Genomic DNA, 23,024 nt, shown 5'->3' on the forward strand with positions numbered 1-23,024 from the left:
ATAAACACCTAAGATTAAATAAATTACTTCAATCTATTAAATTGCTCTAATTTCAAAATTATTTCCTTGAAGTTTAGTGTTTGAAAAGGGGTGCTGTGTATTCTTTGCCACTGACAGTTAAAACTTCTTTCTTCAGGATTATCTAGTAGTACTTTGACTTGTATCTTAGATTTGCTATTTTTCTAATTGTCTCTGGTCCTTATGGTTAAAATCTACTGCCTGCTCACTGAAGCTGTGCTGAATTTAAGCTCTGTAGCCAGACTTTGGAAATGGCATTCCATAGTAAGCCTCCCCAGGTCTTCTGTTAAGGTCCTTAAGCTCATGATCACTGAAGCTGCAGAAGCACTCTAAACCCATAACTACCATGGCTGGATGTAGCATTCAGAGGGAACAGAATCACAACTGCTGAGGGCTGAGGCATATCTGTTGCTATAGGTTACTCTGAGCCAATGACCATTACAGTCGGCCACCATTTCACTGTCACCAAAGGAAAGTGGACATGGGGATCTGTGCAAGCCCAGTACTGGAGTCTGAAACCATATTCTGTACTTCCTTCCCTTTCCCCACAGAGACTGTATCTTCATGCTCTGCTGATTGAGATATGGACAAGTGTAAAGTAATGTACAACTGTCTTTTCTATCATACTCAACTTACAATGATGCTGCAACTAGGCCTGCTTGATACAAGTCAAGGCATTTTCACATATAATGAATTATTTAAGTGGGTGTTCATGCCAGGAGACAGAAGCTAGAGAGTCCAATTCCCATAATTCAATCCAGGCATTTGGATGGCTTTGAATATGAGCTCAGAAAAGCTTAAAACTCTTCTAAATTCATTCTCCTTAAAATGCTTCAGTTGGAATGTGATTTTTAAATATATCAAGATAAATTCATTTTTATTTGAAAAGAGTCAACTACAAACCTCAATGAAACCAACACAACCGACCATTCTACGACTCCAGGAATTAACAAGAGACCTAAAACAAAGTATGACTTGTTCCTTCATGAAAACCACTAAATTTAACCAAGAACATGATTCTTTGGTGGTTCTTCCAACTCAGGGCAGCTCCTAGTCCACATGTTTAATCCAGGGTGAAGGAAGACACTGTAAATAAGATTTGTGTGCCAAGAATGATATACCCAGAAGGCTCAGGTGGCTACATAGAGAAAACTTTCTGGAAAAGACCCCAAACAAAACAAACAAAAAACAACCAAACAACAACAAAACCCCAAGAAAAATATAAAAAAGGCTTATTCTCATTTTCACAAGAGAACTCAGCTGATTTGGTATACTACTGACAAAATCTATGATCTCAAGGATAAGCAGCTCACTAGCCTGAAACAGATGGCTGCTCTGCAAAATATTTCTGTGATGTGAAAAAGCCAGAGGAAGTTGATAATCACATCATAAAATATCCTAGGTTTGTTTACCAGACATCCAGAGCAGAAAATTTTCCAGCTAATCATATCCATACTTGGTTGTCAAAGTCTTTGCATACACACAAAGTAGAAGCAGTAAGACTAACTAAAACTCAAAAGCCACAGTAAACGTGCTATAAAATTTACTGAGGCTGGAATTTTGAGGAATTCAATTTGGATGTTCGTAGTTAAACACCACTTTATGTTGACTAATGATGACTGAAACTTCACATAATACAAGATACAAAACTGTGTAGTCACTTTGAAATTTGAAGGCTTGAAAAAAATTGTCCTAAAGCCTAACTGTGGTAATGATTACACAATAAAAAAGGGGGGTCTTTGGTATACATATTTACAATGGATAAGTTTTGTAACATGAAAACTACAACTCAATGGGACTGTAAAAATGTTTGAAGTCAGGTTAGACAAAACACCGACGTTTTCCATCTTTGTGTGCATGAATATGTAGAGAATGAGGGGACAAGAAAGAGAACAATCACATGATCATGAATGACAACGGAGACAGCAATCAGCAGTGAAAATTAAAGCCTGTCAGTCTAAGTCAATATAAAGGAGCTCTATCAACATTTTCACTTTGAAATTGTATCAAAATTTAACATTATTTTAAAAGGTCAAAAATATGATGTAACAAGGTCCCTTTAATTATACCTATCTTCTTTAATAAAGACCATATACATCCTCAATAAGAAGACTGAATGTAATTTTAATAGTTCCTTCAAGACTGTAACTTGGTTGTTAACACCAATACAATACACTCACACTATGGTCTACTGATTTAAGTAGGAAATTACCTGTAAACCCTGTAATGTGCACGTGGTACAAGCCTTCCAATTCTAACAAGGCGATGGTGAAAAATCATTTTTGAAGCAATTGAGTTTTTGGTTTCATTTTGAATTTGAGATTAAATGTAATTATACAGATATTCAGAATATAATTTGTTACTTGTTTACTTCAGAAAATACTATTGCTCTGAAACAAATTTTGTCAGTGAGATAGTAATATCTAAAAGAAAATGGGCATACATGCTGCATTTTTAAACCATTACAATCACTTAAATTCTGAGTATATCTTTATATTTACAATTCAAATAGCTTCTTTTAAAGGCCATTTTACATGGTCAATCAAGAACATAATTAAGTACATCTTAATGGCATTTCTACTGATGTAAGTAGAAATGTCCATGTCATTTGTTTTCCCCATAGAGAAGGCATTTGTTTTCTCCATAGAGAAATGTTACTATCACGAAATGATAGCTTTTCAAATTTAGCTTGCAAAAAAAAATATATATATATATATACTTACCAGTAGTAGAGAAAGGCACAATTTTTACTCTCTTGGAGTAATCAACCACAAAATGATTGCTTACTTTCAACATGACTGATTGACATTTTTCAATCTGTCTTTAATCCTGACAGCTCTTTATTTATCTTTTTGTGCATCTGCTATGGGTTACTAATCTCCAATGGTACCATCACAGGAATAACCAAGATCAAATAATGGGACAGAAGATTGACAAAGTGTTTAACATCCTTGAATTATATACCAAGTCAGGAGTGGGAATTGGAAAGTGTTGCAAAGGAAACTGTAGGACTAAGTATATTCTTGTAATAAAACCAGCAGTATCAACAGAGTTATCATCTCACTTCCAATTTCTTCCCCTCAAGAACAATTTGAATCTCTTTGGCATCCAAAGTCTCATAGGTCAGCAACGCTTCTGCCAGGTTCTTATGTTCTTTCGCATGTGTTTTTAAGATATGTTTTGCTCGTTCATATGACTCCTGAAAGAGAAAAATAAGTCATACAACAAAGTGTAGAGATGCAAAAACCATAGGTAAGTAATACAACTAAAGTAGCTTAAAAATATGTTGATTTACGTATTTAAAAGTTTTATTTAAAATGCAAACTATTCAGCCTGGTCTACCGAGTGAGTTCCAGGACATCCAGAGCTACACAGAGAAACCCTGTCTTGAAAAACCAAAAAAAAAGGAAACTATTTGTACATAATATAAATAGTATATGCAATGTATTACAACAGGAGAATTCAGAAAATCTTTCAAAAGAGCCTTTGCCTTTCTAAGATGTTCATTCTGTCAGTTTTAACTATTAAGGCATTTCTTGCTTTGCCCTCCAAAGCAGTTAATTAAAGCCTGGCTGTGTCCTTGGAAGTCTGCTTTCCTGAAGTTCTTACTCTCAACCTAAATGCTTCCCTGTTTCCACCACCATTTCCCCATCATCAGTAGCCTACCTCTTGGAGAAAACACTACTCCCAATGCTTCTTCACACTGTCTAATTAATACTGATTACATTCCTCACTCAATAGGTACTGTGCCTCAGCGAGATCTTTTCTTCATTCCAAGAGCAATCCTTAAGGGATGAGCAACTTGAGTATCTAAGAATATGAAAGCAAGCTTTCTAGTAAGGTCCAGACCAACGTACCTATTTCTAGCTTAAATGTTCATTATGGTGTCCAAATTCAATAACTTCTTACTAGAAAAAAAACAATCTACCTACACCAGTTTGGTCTCTGTGTTCTTCAGCTAACGGCATAAACAATATAAATATAAATATAAATGGCATAAACAGAGGCAGAAATCTGAAAAACAGTTCCAGCTGCTCTCTTACCTTTCATAACTGATACCTGTTTTAAGCTTACTTTTTTTTTTTTAAAGATGATTTCAAATGTACTATGAAGCCAAAGGTGACCCTGAACGTTGAAACCTCCTGCTTCTACCTTGCAATGTTAAGATTACAGACATGTGCTCACAGGCCTAGTTTCTGTGGTGCTGAACCCAGTGCTTCGTACATACTAGGGAATCACTAGCAACTGAACCATATCCCAAATCTTCATCAGTATCTCTTGAGTATACTCAGTGTATCTGCACCTGTTGGATTTTTCAGGGTGAGATTTAAAAGCCTTAGTTATCATCACTTCTTATTGTTTGCAGTGCTGGGGATTAAACCCCAAGGCATTTCATAAGCTAGACAAGCACACTCTACTAATGAACTATACCTCCCTTATTATCATTTTTAAAAATACTTAGGCACATTTTGTATTAATTTTTTTTTTTAAATCAAGCTCAGAAAAATATTACCCGGAGAAGGATTCTTATTTCTTGTTCAATGGCCGATTGAGTTTCAGGACTTAGCTTTCCTGTATCACTGTAGGTCATAACTCCAAGCTAATACCAAAAGGGATAAAGTAATTGAACAAATTACTATCAAGAAATGGAGCACAGTAAATACCAGCCTATGTATAAGCAAATATTATACGTGGCAGTGTGAGCATACAACGTTGAGCACAATAAAGTATTATTCTTTGCAAACCATAAAGACAAACCGAAGTAGCAAATGTATATAGCATATAAAAGTTTAAGTCCTTTAAGTGCCTTCTCAGAAAACCCTTGCAGCTCTCCCAAATATAGCAATTCAGTTCATGTGCCTCGTGGACTGCAATGATAAAGTAGGAATGTGAAATACTGAAAATGTAAAATAGAAAGTTTAGAAAGATGAGCTAAATAATTTATTTTATATTTTATTAGCTCATGATCTTTAAGCAGATAAAAAACTATTACTAGTCAAAGCAGTGCTTAGTATAAGTCACAAACAAATTAAGAATTAGACAAGGAAAGGAATGTTATCAACTCATAAATCTATCAAAGGACCACATGGTAAATCCAACTACCTTTTCACTCATTCCAAATTTGGTAACCATCCTCTTAGCAATTTTTGTTGCATTATCAAAATCACTAGAGGCACCTAGATTAAAAAAAATAAACATAATTTGAAAATATCTTTAAAAGAATGAACATAAATTTGAAGACAATACTCTTATCAAAAACCAACCAGTTGTAATATGATCAGTTCCAAATATGAGTTCCTCTGCCACTCGTCCTCCCATACTAACATCCATCTGTGCAAGCAGCTGGGCTCTCGTTTCATTCCACCTGTCATTCTCAGGCAACAGTGATACCTATACAATTCAATAATAACCAAAAGGCATTCAGACACACTTCTGAAAGTTACATTCATGAACAAAGTCATTTAATCTTTTTCCCACAGACAGTATTTAGTATGATAATGCTGAAAGCCAAAAGACATGATCAGCAAGTAACTCAATGACAAAACCAACATGAAAAACAAAGAAAGTCCTCTATATAAAAGGCATATGACAAACATCAGGTGCATAATGCTGCAAGAGGACACTTTCCTAGCTGCACAAAAATATAGAAGATTCAAGACTGAAAACGTGTACTAACAAGTATCCTGGAACAACTATGAGACCAGCCACTATGACATAAATGCCTTTATGTGTAGTAGCTTACTTAGATATTTAAAATTTATAGTCAACAGTGACTCTTCCATTACATTTCAGTATAAATATGTAACACCTGAAATATATTTTGAAACCACTTTGATAGCAAATTATAGCAAATGGATCTTATTTCAGTGTTGTTCAGGAAATCAAAGGAGATAAAAATCATTAGGAATTTGCAATCATATATATATATATATATATATATATATGCTTCTAGAAAGCTGTATTTGAAAGTGAATTTTAAAACAAGAAAATGAGGAATATTAGGCAAGGTGGCTCAAATATGTGTTCTCAGGATTTATGAAGGCAAGACAGAAGGATTACAAGTTCTAGGCTACATGGAGAGTTCTAAGGCAATCTGAGCTACAAAATGAGAAGAGAAACCCTGTCTCAAAGAAAACAAACAAAACAAGTAAACAAAAACAAACAGTACATGGTTCAGTGGTGAGAGCTCGACTCGTATGCATGAGTCTCTGAGTTCCGAGCACAGTAATGGGAGGAGGGGTGAGGAAGGGCTATAAGAAACTCACATGTCCAAGTGTTGGCCCTCGAGGCATGATTGTGGCTTTATTGATCGGCATTGCATCCTTTGTGTAATATGCAATAATAGCATGACCAGATTCATGATAGGCTGTTATAGTTTTGTTTTTGTTATCAATTTCCACACTTCTTCTTTCTGGTCCTAAGAAAAGCAACACATAGGTTAGTATACTTTAACTGGAGTGTACGGTAGGCTATAATCACATCACTCCAGAGGCAAGAAAATAATAGGTCTCAGGTTAGCCCATGAGTCTCTGTGGTAAGAAGGAAGCAAACAGCCAAACCACAGACAGACAGACAGACAGACAGACAGACAGACACACACACAGAGAGAGAGAGAGAGAGAGAGAGAGAGAGAGAGAGAGAGAGAGAGAGAGAGAGAGAGAGAGAGAGAGAAAACGAAGGAAGGAGGGAGCATTCCTTATGGAGGATGGAGGCATGGTGGTTAGAAGGCTGAGGCAGGGCAGGATGACTAGCAGGAGTTCCCAGCCAGCCTTAGATGTAGTGGAAGTGAGGGCCAGCTGACCAGCTTGGATTATAGAATCAAAGTCAGTCTCAAAAATAAAAAGGTATGGCAGATTAAAAACAAAGAAAAAGATGAACTGCAGAAGGAGATGAAGAAGGAAGAAATACCCATTAGAATTTTATCCTTAGAAAACTCGAGTTCCTTCATGGTAACCATTTCTTTTCCATCAACTGCTGCCTTTAATGCAGCTTGGTTCACAAGATTCTCCAACTCTGCTCCAGAAAACCCAACAGTCCCTCGAGCTATGATTTCTGGATCAACAGCTATAGAGAAAGAAAACATAATAAATCTTCATTACTAAATACAAGCTCTTCCCATTCAACTCACAGTTTGAAGATAGAAAGAACACAATTACTCTGAATTACAACAGGTATCTTAAAACAAAACTGAACTTAATAAAACTTAAACAACAAAATATGTCATTTTAAGTTGATGTTATTAATTACTATTAATTAGTAATAATAAACATTATTAATAAAATTATTTCAATAATAAAACTTTCAGAAAAGTTCTAAGTTTTACTAGCTCTCTGAAAAAAAAAAAAACAGTTACTGTAAAAGGGATTTAGAAACTTGAAATATAGTGAATGCTGGGGCTGGAGAGACGGCCCAGCAGTTTAGAGTACCAACTGCTCTAGCAGAGGACCCAGGTTCAGTTCTCAGCATCCACAGGGCAGCTCCTCTCCTGCCCTCTATTGGTACTGCACACATATGATATAAATAAATACATGCAGACAAAACAGCTGTACACATAAAAGATAAAATAAACATATCTTAGATGTGTTCTACATTATATTGAGCCTGGCCACAAATGAAAAAGCAAGCCAAATTCTTTTCTCTAAAATTTCACCTTGAAATACCATCATCTCTCCTTGTGATGGGAGATATCCTTGAAAATCCTGCAGCTTATACTACTGATCCTTGTCTTCAAGCGTTCCATATTTCTATATATCTTTGTTTCATATTTTGCCTTCTTTTTAAATGGAGCCTATTTTTTGTATTCTGTATTTTGATTTAAAATCTATACACACATCTTAATATATAAATGCATTAAACACATACACAATTTTGTATGTATGCATATGTATATATGTATATATATATATATGCATGCATGTCTATAAACCCTAAACCAAATTTCCTTTGGAATCAAGATACAAGAAAATAATATTCTGAATAAATATACAAACTGAAGAACACACATATAAATGAGTATAGAGAGGAGCAAAAACTTAACTGGTCTGAGATTTAAAGGACCATAAACGTCCAAATAGGGACCAAGCAGAATGGTTAGATATATTTCCATTTTCCTGAAATAACAATATTTGAATTGAGAAATTGAACTCACATTTATCAAACTTTATTTTATTGAGATACCATTTCAAAATTTCAGTCCGACCCTTCACATCTGGCCTTGGAACTGTAACTTGCATATCAAAACGACCAGGACGTATTAAGGCACTGGGAGGAAAATAAAAGGATATATATAAATTAATAAGCCGAAAATAGTAGCATACATTCGACACGTGATGGGAAAACAATGACAAGCAAAGATAAGAAAGAATTCTGAATACAAATGTTCAGACAGTTCCCTCAGAAGCTCAGAAGCCTTAAGACAAGGCTCACAGGAACTGCACACCCACAGCCACAGAACTCAAGAAGCTAAGGAAGGAGTCCCAGAAATCTGTAGTGTAACCTGGTGTGAAGAAATAATGAACAGAAGGGAGGAGAAAGAGCTCACATGGATATTATGTGTGCCACTAAGGTAGCATTCTCTCTCTTCTCCCTCCCTACTTAGAGCCCTTCAGATCATTCGTTCCCTATGTCCCTCTCTATTGCAGCTGTAGCTCCTCCCCAATGGTCTCTTTTTACTTTCCTCGCTTGTGCAGCTATTCCAGGTTAGGTTCTCACATCTGAACATGGGACTGGATGCACAGTTTCTATATCAGTCATTCATAGAAAAAAATTTTTTGACTAACGATATGTAAGTTTTTTTAGACAGGGTTTCTATATAATTCCAATAGTTCTTGAACTCAATATGTAGCCCAGGCTGACCTCAAACTCACAGAGATCTGCCTGTCTCTTCTTCCAAATGCTGAGATTAAAGGGATGTGACAAGATGCCCCGCATATTTTAACTGTCTACCTAAACATATCTATTATATATGTAAGTCAGTGTGTGTGTGTGTGTGTGTGTGTCTGTCTGTCTGTCTGTCTGTCTGTCTGTCTCCCTTCTGGGTTGGTGATAGTTTCCCAAAGAACCATAGACCATCAAACAAAAAGCTCAACACCAGGCATGAGTTTGTTGGTCAATGTTGTCCAAGAGACTCTCAAAACATCATAAAACTGCGACTGTCCTTGCCTGCCCCACCAGAGGTGGAAAATAAGTCTGTATGGAAGAAGGCACACGCACAGACACAGGACCTAGAGACCGCTGAGCTGGAACTGACTGGAATGCCTCTTCCCTGAAGACTAGCTTTCATAATATTAGAAAACACCATGCAAGCTTTCAAAGAGAGAAGCAACCAACAGTCCCACCCAAGTATGACACCTATGAAGCACGATATTAACCAGCATGGCATGCTAACCCTAAGAGTTCAGTAGAGACATGCACACTTCAGTGGTAACCAACAGCTCTTTAATTGGACTTAAAACCCACTTGGCAAGAAAGAAATCATCTCTGGTACTGAAAACCTAGACAGCTACCCAGGAATAGTAAGGGATCTTAGAGGAGAGCCTATAACTGCTATTTTGCTAAACCAGCACAATCCCTAATTACATTCTAAATATTTGTTCTTATACCCACTGATACGGTAGTCTTCACCCCTCATCGAGGAAACTTCTCTCTGCAACTGACAGCAACTACTATAGAGAAAGAAAACTACACCTGATCAAAATACAGAGTTATAGAGCCCAGTCCCAACTGATAAATCAAGAACCCAAATCCTACACCTATGGCTCAGGGATCATTTTGGAAGACTGTAAGTGCCAAAGAATCAGGGAGCTTGTTGTAAAACTGTATCTCCTAGAAATGTCAGAAGTGACACTCATCATGTTTCACTGACATGGCAGCCTAAGCATGACCTCAAAAAGGGTGATGCTATGTTATGCAAATGTGGATGGGGAAAGCTCATGAAGTCTCACCCCTAAACAAAGAACTACAGGTAAGTCAAACTGCTGAGAACAGGAGCAAGTCTAAACCAGGGAAGAGCATCCCGAACAATCAACCGTAAAAAGTATACACATCCAAGTAACGCTATACACACTGAACAGGTTGTACTTATGTATTTAGGAATACACACACACACACACACACACACACACACACACACAAACTTAAGAAAAAAAAAAAGACAGTGGATTTAGAAAGGAGCCTAGTTGGAGTTCCATAGGATGACTTGAAGGAAGAGAAGAGAAGCGGGAAAATGATATAATTACAACCTCAAAAAAAAAAAAAAAAAACATTTTAAAAGACACTCCCTTATTAATTGCTATCTAGAGTGCTAGATTGTTATATCAGAAAAAGACAAACTACTAATCACACAAAAATAACTCATAAAGTTTTTTTTAATTTAAACTTATTTTTGTTTTTAAATATGGAAGAGGCACAGATATGTGCACTTTAGAGCAGGTGCCTAAAGTGGCCAAAGTAAAGTGTTCCACCTCTGAGGGCTGAACCCTTTCCTGAGGAAAGAGAACAGAACTCAGATCCACGGCAAGGACAGCATGCTCCTTAACCACTGGGCCATCTCTAGCCTCACTCCTAAGACAAACCTTTAATGCTATAAATTTTCATTCTAAAATGCTTTCTGTTTAAATGTGATACATGTTTTCAGTATTTTTGAGCAGTAATTCTAACAGTTCTAAATTCAAAGTAAATAATCCATCTGGGTTTAATACATTAGGTTTTACAAACATCATTTGATATAATTTTAGAATTATTTTCTTCCTTAAGAATTCTACATCCAGGGCTGGAGAGATGGCTCAGCGGTTAAGAGCACTGACTGCTCTTCCAGAGGTCCTGAGTTCAAATCCCAGCAACCACATGGTGGCTCACAACCATCCATAATGAGATTGGATGCCCTCTTCTGGTGTATCTGAAGACAACTACAGTGTACTCATAAATAAAATTAATTAATTAATTAAAAAAAGATTCTTTCAGCCAGGCGGTGGTGGCACACGCCTTTAATCCCAGCACTTGGAAGGCAAAGGCAAGCGGATTTCTGAGTTCGAGGCTGGCCTGGTCTACAGAGTGAGTTCCAGAACAGCCCGAGCTATACAGAGAAACCCTGTCTCGAAAAACCAAACACAAAAAAACAAACAAAAAAAAAAAAAAAAAGATTCCTTCATACTTTAAAAAAAAAAAAAAAGAATTCTACATCCACTGGTAATTAGGTTACATTCTCCAAGCCTTTAGCAGTCACTATCTGTCTCTGAATTTGCATATTTTTAATATTCTCTATAAACAGAACTATGCAAGTTATTTTGTGGTAGTCCTCTCTTAGTACAATGTTGTTGTAGCGCATATTCTTCACAAAATTTTTCTTTTTATACTTACTTATCTAACGCCTCTGGGAAATTTGTGGCACCTATAATGATTACTCCTTCATTGGGCTTGAAACTAGAGAGAAAAAAAAAGTACCATTTCACTGAAAACTGAAGTACGGCTTACATGTAACAATACCTACATACAAAACTGTTCATTGCTAACCTTAGCTGATAATAAACCAATAGTCACATAAATCACAAACCAACTGTTATTTGGGAAAGCAAACTGACATCAAAAGCCCAGGCTCCTCTTTAAATATTAAAAAATTAATTTTAACTTTATCAATTCAAATTATGTGGTACAAGACATTTATTTAGTCAAAATGTCTCACACTGACATTAAGATAATTTACTCAAGGCAACATTTCTTCCTTTTCAGTCATCAACTATGTAGAAACGAGTGTATTATCTATCCCTATGTGTGTTGGGAGAGGAGTATACGAGTCAGCACTGGGGACCTAATTCAGGTACTCATATATATTAGCGGCAGAAGATTCACCATTGAGTTACAGCTATACTCCATATCTTTCTTTAAATAGACCAGTTTGAATTTGAATCAGTTTTCCACTTATAAGTACAATGAATGAAGAAATGAATGAGAGGACCTGATACATCAATTAGTAAGGGAAACAATATTGAAAGAAAAATTTGACTTCTTACATTTGACTGTTACCTAAGCACATATAACACTTAAAATCTATGGGATTTTACCAAATCTTCCATGAGAAAAACCTGCATAAAACCAAGTTTGTAAATATCAAATAATGGAAGGTACCTGTTACTCTAAATTGCCATTAAAATAGTATAAATGCTAATTTTCAAAATATTTCATCATATTTAACAAAGACTCAATTACCCATCCATTTCAGCAAGAAGTTGATTGATAGTCTGCCTTGAATATGGATGCATTGGAGATTCAATTCTCTTCCCACCAACAGAATCTAATTCATCAATGAATATAACACAAGGAGCATTTGCTTTTGCTTCTCCTAAGAAAACAAAAAATATTCAAATAACTTCAAAGAAATCAACACCTTCTGAACATAAAAATATTAAAACCTGTAAGACCATCAAAGAGTCATACTTAAGAACCGGTTTTCCATTCTTCCTATTTGTATAAATGTAATATAATCAGCTAATAAATATTAATTATATGCTACAAAATTTATAAATAAAATGAAAACCAAAAAAACTCCAAGATTTTTCAGTATCAACAGTCTCTAACTTCATCTAGCAAATCACCAGGCCTTATGACTGTCTAGCCTATTTTAGAAAAGAATGCAGGGCCTGTTGGGGACTTAGCTCAGTGGTAGAGCGCTGGCCTAGCAAGAATAAGGCCCTGGGTTCGATCCTCAATCTAAAAAAAAAAAAAAAAAAAAGAATGCAGCGCCTGTAAGATAGCTCAGTATACAATGGGCTTGAGTTCAATTCCTGAACCTCCAAGAAGGTAGAAGAGAATTGACTGCACATATTTCACATGTACAAAGTAAAATTGTTTAAATAAAGCATACAGTTCCATTAAGTTACCTGAAACTAAAGTCAATTATCAAGGAAAGGGTAAATAAAACATTACTGTTTCTCTAACATAGAGTCTAAAATATACACCAAACATACTGAAAAGATTTCTGATCCTGCTGGCTCCTACACCCACAAACATCTCATCGAATTCCGATCCAGAAGCATAATAAAAAGGAACATCAGCTTCTCCTGCCACAGCTCGGGCAAGAAGTGTCTTCCCTGTTCCTGGTGGCCCAACTAAAAGAATTCCTAGAAGAAAAAGAGACAAGAATGAGTCATTACTTTTTAAATACCTCAATAAAAACCTCTAACACAAATATTAATTGCTATAACAGAAATGACAGTAATGTTCAATATTGCCAAACATGGAAAAAAAACCGAAAATTTCTGATGATGTTTCACTTTACATTTTTCTCTACAACTAATTTTCTTATACCATTTAAATATTATTTACAGCAAAGAGAGGTTGCACACACTTTTAATTCCAGCACTAAGGAGGAAGAAGCAAATTGATATCTGTGAATTCAGAGTCAACCTGATTTATACAGTTAGTTTCAGGCCAGCTAGGGGGAAGAGAGTGAGAGTCTATCCCAAACAAACTGTGTTGTATGTCTCTCTATGTCTGTCTCTCTCTCTCTCTCTCTCTCTCTCTCTCTCTCTCTCTCTCTCTCTCTGTGTGTGTGTGTGTGTGTGTGTAAAATTCACACATCAACAAGCAAGACAAGAAAAGAGTACTAAGACAAAGGAATACAGACTCATTTTTAACAACATAAAATTCACACTAAAAAATAAACAACCAAATATAAATGGAAGAATCTTGATAAACTACTTCCATAAAAGACTAAAAAGTATTTTCTAGAGATGTGGTATAAACTAAAAAACAAAACAAGAAAAGCCAATATTAAACCAATAATGCTAATTTGGGCTGAGTTGGATAAGATTAAAGCAGCATCTTTACTTGTAGGTGACACATAGTTGATATCTATAGCTCTCATATGTTCAAGGGAGAAATGAAATGCACATGAATGCACATAGGCAAACACAGAAAAATATGACAAAATGTCAAATAGTGTTGAGTTTATGTTGATAATACACAGATGTTAACTGCTATTATTCCAAGGTTTTCCAAATATTTACCTTTTTATAACAGTAAGGTTTTTCCATAGTAAGTTGGAAAAAAGTAATCTCTGATTTGTATATAACTTTTAGAATTTACATTAAAAAGCAATAAATTTGTAGTGATGTTGCATTTTAACATTTTTAAAAAAGTATAGACAAGCTAAAAAGCAGCATGAAGGTCACGCTAGTATTACCATGCTTTACCTAACTGGCTTAAGTTGCTTATCAATATTGACTTAATATATCTTCTTAGAATATATCTCAAAATTTTTCCATAAACTTATATAATGCTTAGAAATTAAGTGTAACTATAGATTTAAATATTCTCTCTATGATAATTGTATCACTGTACCCCTAACTGGGAAAAGTTTTGGGAACATTCTCCTACTTTCTCTGTAGAACTCCTAGAAGAGATTCTCCCAGTGTCTAAAATCTGGCCTCAAAACTGCAGCAAGTCTGGATCATTTGAAACAGCTACCAAATAACTGCCTGTTAAAAGTCTGCCTAAGCTACTGCTATAAGACTGTCAAACCTAAGAGACAGAAGAGGTGAGTTGTTGAAGGGTAGATTTTATCTCCAATCCTGTGCCACATTCACAGTTGTGTCTTCAAAGGGTAGACTGTGTCTTTTATCCTGAGCCACATGCAAAGGCATGCCTTCAAAGGTTTGACTGTCTAGTACACTCTCTCCACTCTGCCCTCTACTGTGAGATGAGAAGCTTTGTGCTACCATGCACTATAATGGTTAGCCTCGCCTCAAACCTGAATGATGGGTCAGGATTGTGGATTGAAACCTCTAAACCTACAAGCCTGAAAAAAACCTTTAAAGACAACAAACAAAAACAAATTATGACCTTTAACATAGAAATTCTATTCCTAGAAATTTGTTCCCTTTTTTTAAAAAAGCTAAGTGTCTCCTATTTTTCAGGCTAAATTCTGAACTAAATTTCTACTTCACCTGCTTCACCTCCCACATGTTGGGTTTACAGCCTCAGTTTCTACCATGGTGGGGATCAAATCTTGGGCTTTATACATACTGGATAACCACCATACAAACTGAGATACAGACCCACCTATCCCTTACAAATTTATTCTAAGTAATAATCTAACTGAAGGGCAAAACCTGGGTTAGGGTGCTATTTTTAGGAAAAAAAGGAAATCATATAAATGTTTACATAAAAGTACACGTGCTAAAAATAATTATCATTTTGTCTTCATAATTATAAGATCAGGAATACAATTTCCATAGCTGAACTTAACAAAAATCTTCAAAATTTCTCTCATAAAAAATAAAAAAAAAATCTGAGGAGTTGGGTGTAGTTCAGTGGTATTTACCAACCATACACAAGGTTAGTGAGTTTGATCTCAAATACAAACAAAACAAAACAAAGAAGATCAAAAATATCAGTGCTTAGTGTAACCCTGGATTCATGCCTGACCCTGATGGAGGTGACATTACATAGACTGAGACATGAACAAATGATGGATTTTGTGTATAAACAGGGACATTAGCAATTTTATATCCATGTAAAAGTGCTAGTTTTAACTATACAAATGCTATAGAAAAAAAATGTCTTTATGTCAGGTTAGAGAGATGTCTCAGTATTTAAGAGCACTGGATTCTCTTCTAGACAACCCAGGTTCAATTCCCAGCACCCACATAGCAACTCACAGCCTGTCTAACTCTAGTCCTGGGAGAATCTGATGCCCTCTTCTTCCCTCTACTAGTATCTGGCATACACAGAGTAGGCAAACACATAGGAAAAAACCATATATATAAACTTTGAATTTTTTTAATTAAAAAAATCCATTTTGGTAAATGTATACCAACTATTTAAAGAAACATGACTTATTAAAAAGAAGTTATAGAACTTTATGTGTAGAATAAGCACATATTTTTAAAAATAAAAATTAGGAATCAAATTTCAATTAGTTATAATGATCAAATAAAATCTGTAATACACTACTTTATGTTTTACACCAAATGATGATAAAGAGGAGAATCTCTTACCTTTGGGAAGTTTACCGCCAAGCACAGTAAACTTCTGTGGATTTTTTAAGAATTCAACCACTTCTTGTAATTCTTGTTTGGCTTCCTCCACCTTAAACAGTGCAATTTACCAAATAATCAAATAACAGTTAGATTATCAAAGCTTCCTCTTTGGTAATCATATACCTAATGCAGATTTGAGTGAACTTGGCCTTTTTCAGTGAAAAGTATGTTTTCTCCCAATCCTTATTTCCAATTACACTGTATCCTTATTATGCCAACAATAGTCCTCTGACATTCTCACCTTTACTAAGTAGGAGAAACAAGTCAAATACATTGGTCAGGCTTAAACTGAAACTATTAGGGAAGTAACAGCCTAGTAGAGACAAAGGGCAATCTAAAAATCTAAACAGTTTAGGTCATGATTATATTTCTAGAAATTTTCCCAAAAGTATTTCTAGAAAATATTAGAGACAGGAAGTTTTTTACTAAAAATTTTGTAATGATAGTAAGTAAAAATAAATGTCTACCCGCCAGGCAGTGGTGGCGCATGCCTTTAATCCCAGCACTTGGGAGGCAGAGACAGGCGGATTTCTGAGTTCAAGGCCAGCAGCCTGGTCTACAGAGTGAGTTCCAGGATAGCCAGGGTTACACAGAGAAACCCTGTCTCGAAAAACCAAAAAAATAAAATAAAATAAAAATAAAAATAAAATAAAATAAAATAAAATAAAATAAAATAAAATAAAGGTCTACTCATTCCTAGCCTCAAGAGAATGAACACATGTTCACCAAAATGCATGGGGTACATATTCACAATATTAGAATCCCTAACTACAAACAACCGAAATGTTTAAGATAGTTAGAATAGTGTATTCTGACAGCCATATAATGCAAACTGTATAATCAGGATATATGAACTACAACCCAACAAAGAACATCATGTTGAACGAAGGATGGTACAAAACAAGGCATTCTGTATATACTGCAGCTATTAGGATGGAAAAGTAGAAGCGAAGTAAAGTGTCTGACAGAAGGGTGACTCTCCTTTCATTGATGGAGACAGTAATGGAAGAGGCTTCTGGGAGGCTGTGGGGTTCTAATGTTCTTTGTTGAGGTGAGAACTGATGAAAAACATGTGCTTGTTCTTAAAATTTATTATTTATGTACTTTTAAGCAAATATGTTGAATTTCAAAAAGACCTGAATGACTTATTTAAAAAGAACATTTCTCTAAAAAAACCCAAGGATACTGCATAGTGATAGACTAAACTGTATCTACTTAAAATAACGGGTAAATGGCAATTTTAAATTCTAAGAATAAAGCAAGCGACATGAGGTACCATTTATTTAAAATAAACATTATCTGTCCCCACTCTCTGTGGCAAAAGTATCCCAAGTTGGGCAACAGAAAAGCCACTGGGAGAGGTAGGGTTAAGAGATCAAGATAATGTTCCTGTATTTTGAAAGCAGCACTATATATACATACATGCATACTTAAAAATTCTGGGCAAGAAAGGATTGTTATGCAAGTTTTTCAAGACATGGCAAAACTGTTTAACAGCAAACCTATTACGGTAAATTCTACCAAGTTACTTTGCTCACATGAATTTTATATTTTGTCAGAATTTACTCAATTGTGTTGTTTAGTTGTTAGCCTGGATCTGGTTCTATACTCAGACATTGCCTCATCCCTACTGTAGCCAAAAACTTATATACTCCAACCAAAAACAGCTTCAACAAGAATTAAATTTTTTAAAGATTTACTTTATTGCCAGGTATGGTGGCACATGCCTACAATCCCAGCACTCAGGAGGCAGAAGCAGGTGGACCTCTGTGAGTTTTGGCTAGTCTACAGAGTGAGTTCCAGGACAGCCAGGGCTGTTACATAGAAAGACCATCTTGAAAAATAAACAAATAAATAAACAAATAAATAAATAAATGTGCTTTATTTTTTAATATTCTGTGTGCCTGTGTAGAGCATGTGCATGCTGAGTGCAGGTGCTCATGGAGGCCACAAAATGAGTGGGATTCCCTAGAATTGGAGTTAATAAGCAGTTGTGAGTTACCTGAGGGTAGCTAGAACTCAATTTCGGTCTTGTCAAGACCAATAAGTGCTCTTAACCACGACAGCATCTCCCTAGAACCCCAAAATTCAATTTATGCTTGACTGCAGACCTCAGTCAGAACAGAAAGGTCCCAGCTCCATACTAATGATTTAAATTTTAAATATCAATCATATCAATCTTTTCCTAAATTATTCACTTCTGTAATTCAAACAGGGCTCATAGCTTTAAATTGCAAAAGTTTAGGGCAGTTAGGTATAACCAGATGGAAGACTAATGCGGAGTTTAAGTGAGATAAAATACAAAGAAAGCAAAACAAACAAACAAAACCTCAACTTACCCCTTTAACATGTTCAAAAGTGACATTTTTCATCTGGACAGGGTCTACTGCAGAATCAAGTCCTGTCGTTGTCCGGAAGCGCACTAACAGGAAGAAAATATGTAAAGAGATTTGATATCAAAGTCTTGGTAGTACCATCTAGGCAGGTAGGTAGTCCTGTTCTGTGTAAAAAAGGCTGCACACTACCTTAATTTCCCTCAATGATGGACTGTTAACATGGAAGTGAAAGGTAGATAAATCCTTTCCTCCTCAAGGTATTTAAGTGTTTTATCACAGCAATAGAAAATTAGAATGACTAAATTAGAATACCTAACAAGGACTTCAACACTGTGATGTTAATCACTGTCAATTTAATACGTTCTAGGTGAGAAGGTTCTGGGCATACCTTCAAGGGAATTTCTAAATTGGACTGAGATGGGAAGTGCAACCTAAATGAAGGTGAGGGTCATGTCCTGAATAAAAAGGAGAAGGTGAACTAAACACCAGCATTTCACTTCTCTCCAATTCCTGACTGAAGCTATAGTGTGACTAGCTACCTCAAGCAGCTGTAGCGACTGTATCCTGGAATTGTGAGCCAAAATAAATAATCCCTTTCTAAAGGTGCTTTTGTCAGACATTTGGTTTCAGCAATGAGAAGAGTAACTGATATACCTGTTGACAAAGGCTGAGCCTCTAAGCCCAAGGCACAACTATTATCCCAAAAGACACATCTTAACTCTAGAGCACAGAGCTCTTTCAGCCGATCCATAGCCAAGCAATCCAGGGCCTTTTAGGGACTAACCTTTTAGTTAGTACCTTTTAGGGACTAACAGCTTGGATGGTTTGAATTAGAACATTGAAGTAGGCACAGGTATGTGCCTTGGTTGGTGGTGCTATTTAGGGAGGTTACTTAGGACAAGAAGCCTTCCTGATGGAAGTGTAGGCTTTGAGAGCATGTAGCCTTATCCCACTTCCAGTTCCATGCCTTCCGCACGACTGAAAATGTCATCAGCCACCTTCCTGCTTGTCTCCAGCTACCATGCCATCCCTGCTATTATGGACTCTAATCCTCTGGTACATACTCCACAATAAACTTTATTCGTTTTTTGTTTTATGAGCTTTGTTTTTGTTTTGGGAGAAAGGATCTCACTATATAGCTCTGGCTGGCACGGAAACTGCTATATAAATCAAGATATCCTTCAACTTAGATATATACCTTCCTCTTGCTGAGATTAAATGTGTGCATCATGGAACCGAGCTACAAGATCTTTATGAAACCAGGCTTGGAAATGGATATCACTGATTGTGATTTTCATGGTGGAAATACCTGATTTCACTGGTCAAAAGTCTTTGGACTTTGCCTTTGGTTTTGTTGTTGTTATTGTTTTTTATTTGGTTGGTTGGTTGGGTTTTTTTCGGTTTTGTTTTGTTTTTTTGGTTTTGTTTTTCTTTTTCTTTTGAGACAGGGTTTCTCTAAGTAGCCCTGGCTTCTGAAACTGCTGGCCTCAAACTCACAGAAAGATGCACACGTCTCTGTCTCCCAAGTGCTGGGATTAAAGGCGTGCACTGCTCCCAGACCTTGCACTCTTACCTGCTGTTTGTTATTCTAGTTCACTGTCATTGTTCATCCCTCAGACAACTTTGTAGTAGTAAACTCCATGTGTCTAAGTTCTTTTGATTTCTAAGACCTTACAGGCATGAAAGTGTCTTTAAAACTCTCTACACCCCATTTTACACATTATTAACCCAACTGAATAACTCATCTCCAATGTGATTTTAGGGTCTTAATTCTTCAGGGGGTATTGTTAAGTAACTAGTTGGATAGTTAGGTATAAGCAGACTTGAAGGTCACTGGGAATAGACTTCTCACTCATAATCAGTTTTTAAAACTAAGACCTAAGCTGAAGGATTACTACTGGTCAAAGTATGGGAGCTATGTCTTATTCTGAACTATGCAGAAAGTCATCACTAAATAGCTACACTTGACAAGATTACTATTTAGCTGGAGACTGATGAAGTATAAAGATACAGGGGTCTGGAGAGACAGCTTAGTGCTTAAGAGCACTAGCTACTCTTGAAGAGTACCTGGGTTAAGTTCCTAGCACCCACACACATCTCATGACTACCTTAAACTCCAGCTCCAGGGGACTCAATGCTCTTCTCCAGCCCCTAGGAGAACCAGACATACATGTGCACATGTACATTCATACAGGTAAACACTCATAAATCTTAAAAAAGAACAAGAATATACCATTAGCTCCTCAGTAAAGGTAAACCAAAATGAGCCTCTCAGTCACCTAGACAGGAAAATGTGCCTCAGGAAACACTGTCCTTTTAGAGGCCTTAGAAATGGAGATTGTTTGAAACACAGATTAATGTTATAATCTTTGCCTACCCACTCTCACCCCTTTCCAGTGTGCTCCTCTCTACTCTGCAGACAACTCCCTAGCTTTTACTCTGCTATGCAAAAACAAGCAAAGCAGCTGTGACTGCAAACCCTGTAATCCAAGCAAACAGGAAGTACAAGACCAGGAACTCAAGATTACACAGTGAGCTTAGAGTCAGCCAGGGCTCTAAGTCACAGAGATCTTGTGTCCAACACAAAATTTTTCAGAGCTGAGATAAAGCTCTGTTGGTATGGTGATCATCCAGCATGCATGCAAACCTGGGCTTAACCCCCAGTGTCCCATAAATTTGACATGTAATTACATGTCTATAATTCCAGCACTCAACCTTGTTTGTTTTTTTTTTTAAAAAAAAAAGGGGGGAGGATGGGGAACAAAAATTCTTTAAATAAATGGTTTTCAGAGTTTTGTAAATAAAAATCTCATGAGGAACATATTAATGAAGGCCCCAGTCATAACAGAGACTAATGGTTTGCTCATTCAGGAAAGTGCTTAGGAGTCATTATTTTTTAAAACTGTGATAGTTTTAATTTTTAAAATTATTCATTTAATAACATTATTCTGATATAACTAGCCACAGAAATAGAATTTTGAAAATACTACTTTAAACGCAGCATAAAGTATTACACTAACTTTTTAAAAGTCAAACTAAATAGACCTTACTTTTCAAATATTGTTCCCCATTAACAATAACCCTAAGTTCAACAAAAGAAAATTTTGGTACAATAGTAAAATATTTGTTACAATTGTAAAGAATATAAAAGCCAGAAGCATAAGGAGAAGATAAATTAACTCAGATATATGAAAGTCTTTACCAGATAAAAATGGATTTTTTAAGAGTCCATAAATGCCAAACAGGAGCAAAACAAAGAGGATCAGACGAGTTCGCCTTAAGGAATCTGAAAGAGGAAAAGGCTTTGAATTAAATGACATCAATGAAACATAACACCTTTTTGGCCAAGTATTAGTTACTCTTTTTTTTTTTTTTAATTTGATATATTACGTTAAGACTTTAAGATGAGAATATTCAGCTGGGCAGTGGTGGTGATGATAATATCCAATTCTATCCATTTTCCTTCAAGTGACATTTCTGAATAACAAAATCCCACTGTACATAAATACTACATTTTCATACATTCATCTGTTGATGGGTATTTGCGCTGGCTCTACTATCTTGGCTACTGTCCCTACAACTAAGTAAACACAAATGTACAAACATCTCTATGCCATGCTTAAGAGTCCTTTATTTACAATCTCAAAAATGGTAAATGTAACAGGACTATATTCAGTTCACTTTTCAGTTTCCTGGGAAATGTTCATGTTGATCTTTCTAAGGGCTCCACCAGGTGTCCTGCCATCAGCAGTGTGTAAAGATCCCTCTGTTACTCTGATCAGTGGTTGTTTACTTAATGACAGCCATTCTGATTAGAGATAATCTCAGAGGACTTTGAATTTGAATTTCCATAATGGCTGAGGAAGTTGGAACTTTTTTCATACACTTACTAACCATTTGTAGTTCTCTTTTGAGAACTGTCCAATTTAACCATTTAATGATCTGATGATTGAGCTTTATGGTGAATAAAAATTGAACAATTATTCATAGATTCTAGACATTGATCTCATCAGGTTGGCAAAGTTTTTTCTTCTATTGTAGAAAATGTTACTTTACTTTCCTGATTCCTTCTGCTGTGTGCAAGCTTTTTAATTTCATATACTTCCATTTGTCACCTTTCAAAATTATTTCTTGAACTGCTAGAGCCCATCTTGGAAAACCCTTTCCTATGCTTGTATATTAAAGTGTTATACTTGTGTTTTATTCTGGAAGTTTGAGTTTTGAGTCTTACATTAAGGTTTTCACTCATTTCTCCCAGCACCACTAGGTTGAAGAGGTTATCTTTTTTCCTAATGCATATCATTTACATTTGTCAAAAACAAGATGGCTACTCTGACGTTCTCTAAGAGCCTTATACTTATCAAGGCACAATTTCTACCCTTTATTTTTATTTCCATTCCCACACAGATTAAGCAATTTTAAGTTTTATTGTGGGTCATGACCAACATTGAGACTGATTTACTTGTTTCTACAGGACAGTGAAATTGTTTGGCAGATAAAAGCTTGCCATGAAAGTCTTGCCACCTAAGTTTGAGTGCTAGAATCCATAGAGGAAGGATGGAAAGCAGAAGGAAAGAACTGACATCCAAAGCCATGGGATCTCCACACATGTGCTGTAGCACAGCAAAGCCAT

The 23,024-nt window shown here is 35.9% G+C and overlaps 1 protein-coding gene across 1 annotated transcript in view; it reads right to left on the bottom strand.

Annotated features, from left to right (window-relative positions):
- Nucleotides 1-878: 878 nt before the first annotated feature.
- Yme1l1 (YME1 like 1 ATPase) overlaps nt 879-23,024 on the bottom strand; it is a 37,533-nt gene continuing 15,387 nt past the window's right edge. Inside the window, exons 7-19 of the mRNA XM_028764868.1 lie at nt 21,594-21,677; nt 18,395-18,477; nt 16,014-16,104; nt 12,981-13,133; nt 12,223-12,355; nt 11,377-11,439; nt 8,168-8,280; nt 6,928-7,083; nt 6,285-6,436; nt 5,283-5,409; nt 5,122-5,195; nt 4,532-4,618; nt 879-3,217 (exon numbers count right to left, since the gene is read on the bottom strand). Coding sequence (XP_028620701.1) covers nt 3,074-3,217; nt 4,532-4,618; nt 5,122-5,195; nt 5,283-5,409; nt 6,285-6,436; nt 6,928-7,083; nt 8,168-8,280; nt 11,377-11,439; nt 12,223-12,355; nt 12,981-13,133; nt 16,014-16,104; nt 18,395-18,477; nt 21,594-21,677 — 1,460 coding nt within the window. The 3' untranslated portion in view covers nt 879-3,073. The remainder of the gene's footprint in view (nt 3,218-4,531; nt 4,619-5,121; nt 5,196-5,282; nt 5,410-6,284; nt 6,437-6,927; nt 7,084-8,167; nt 8,281-11,376; nt 11,440-12,222; nt 12,356-12,980; nt 13,134-16,013; nt 16,105-18,394; nt 18,478-21,593; nt 21,678-23,024) is intronic.

The sequence above is a fragment of the Grammomys surdaster genome, unplaced genomic scaffold (genome assembly GCF_004785775.1).
Source record: "Grammomys surdaster isolate TR1022 unplaced genomic scaffold, NIH_TR_1.0 146, whole genome shotgun sequence".
Classification (NCBI taxonomy): Eukaryota; Metazoa; Chordata; class Mammalia; order Rodentia; family Muridae; genus Grammomys; species Grammomys surdaster.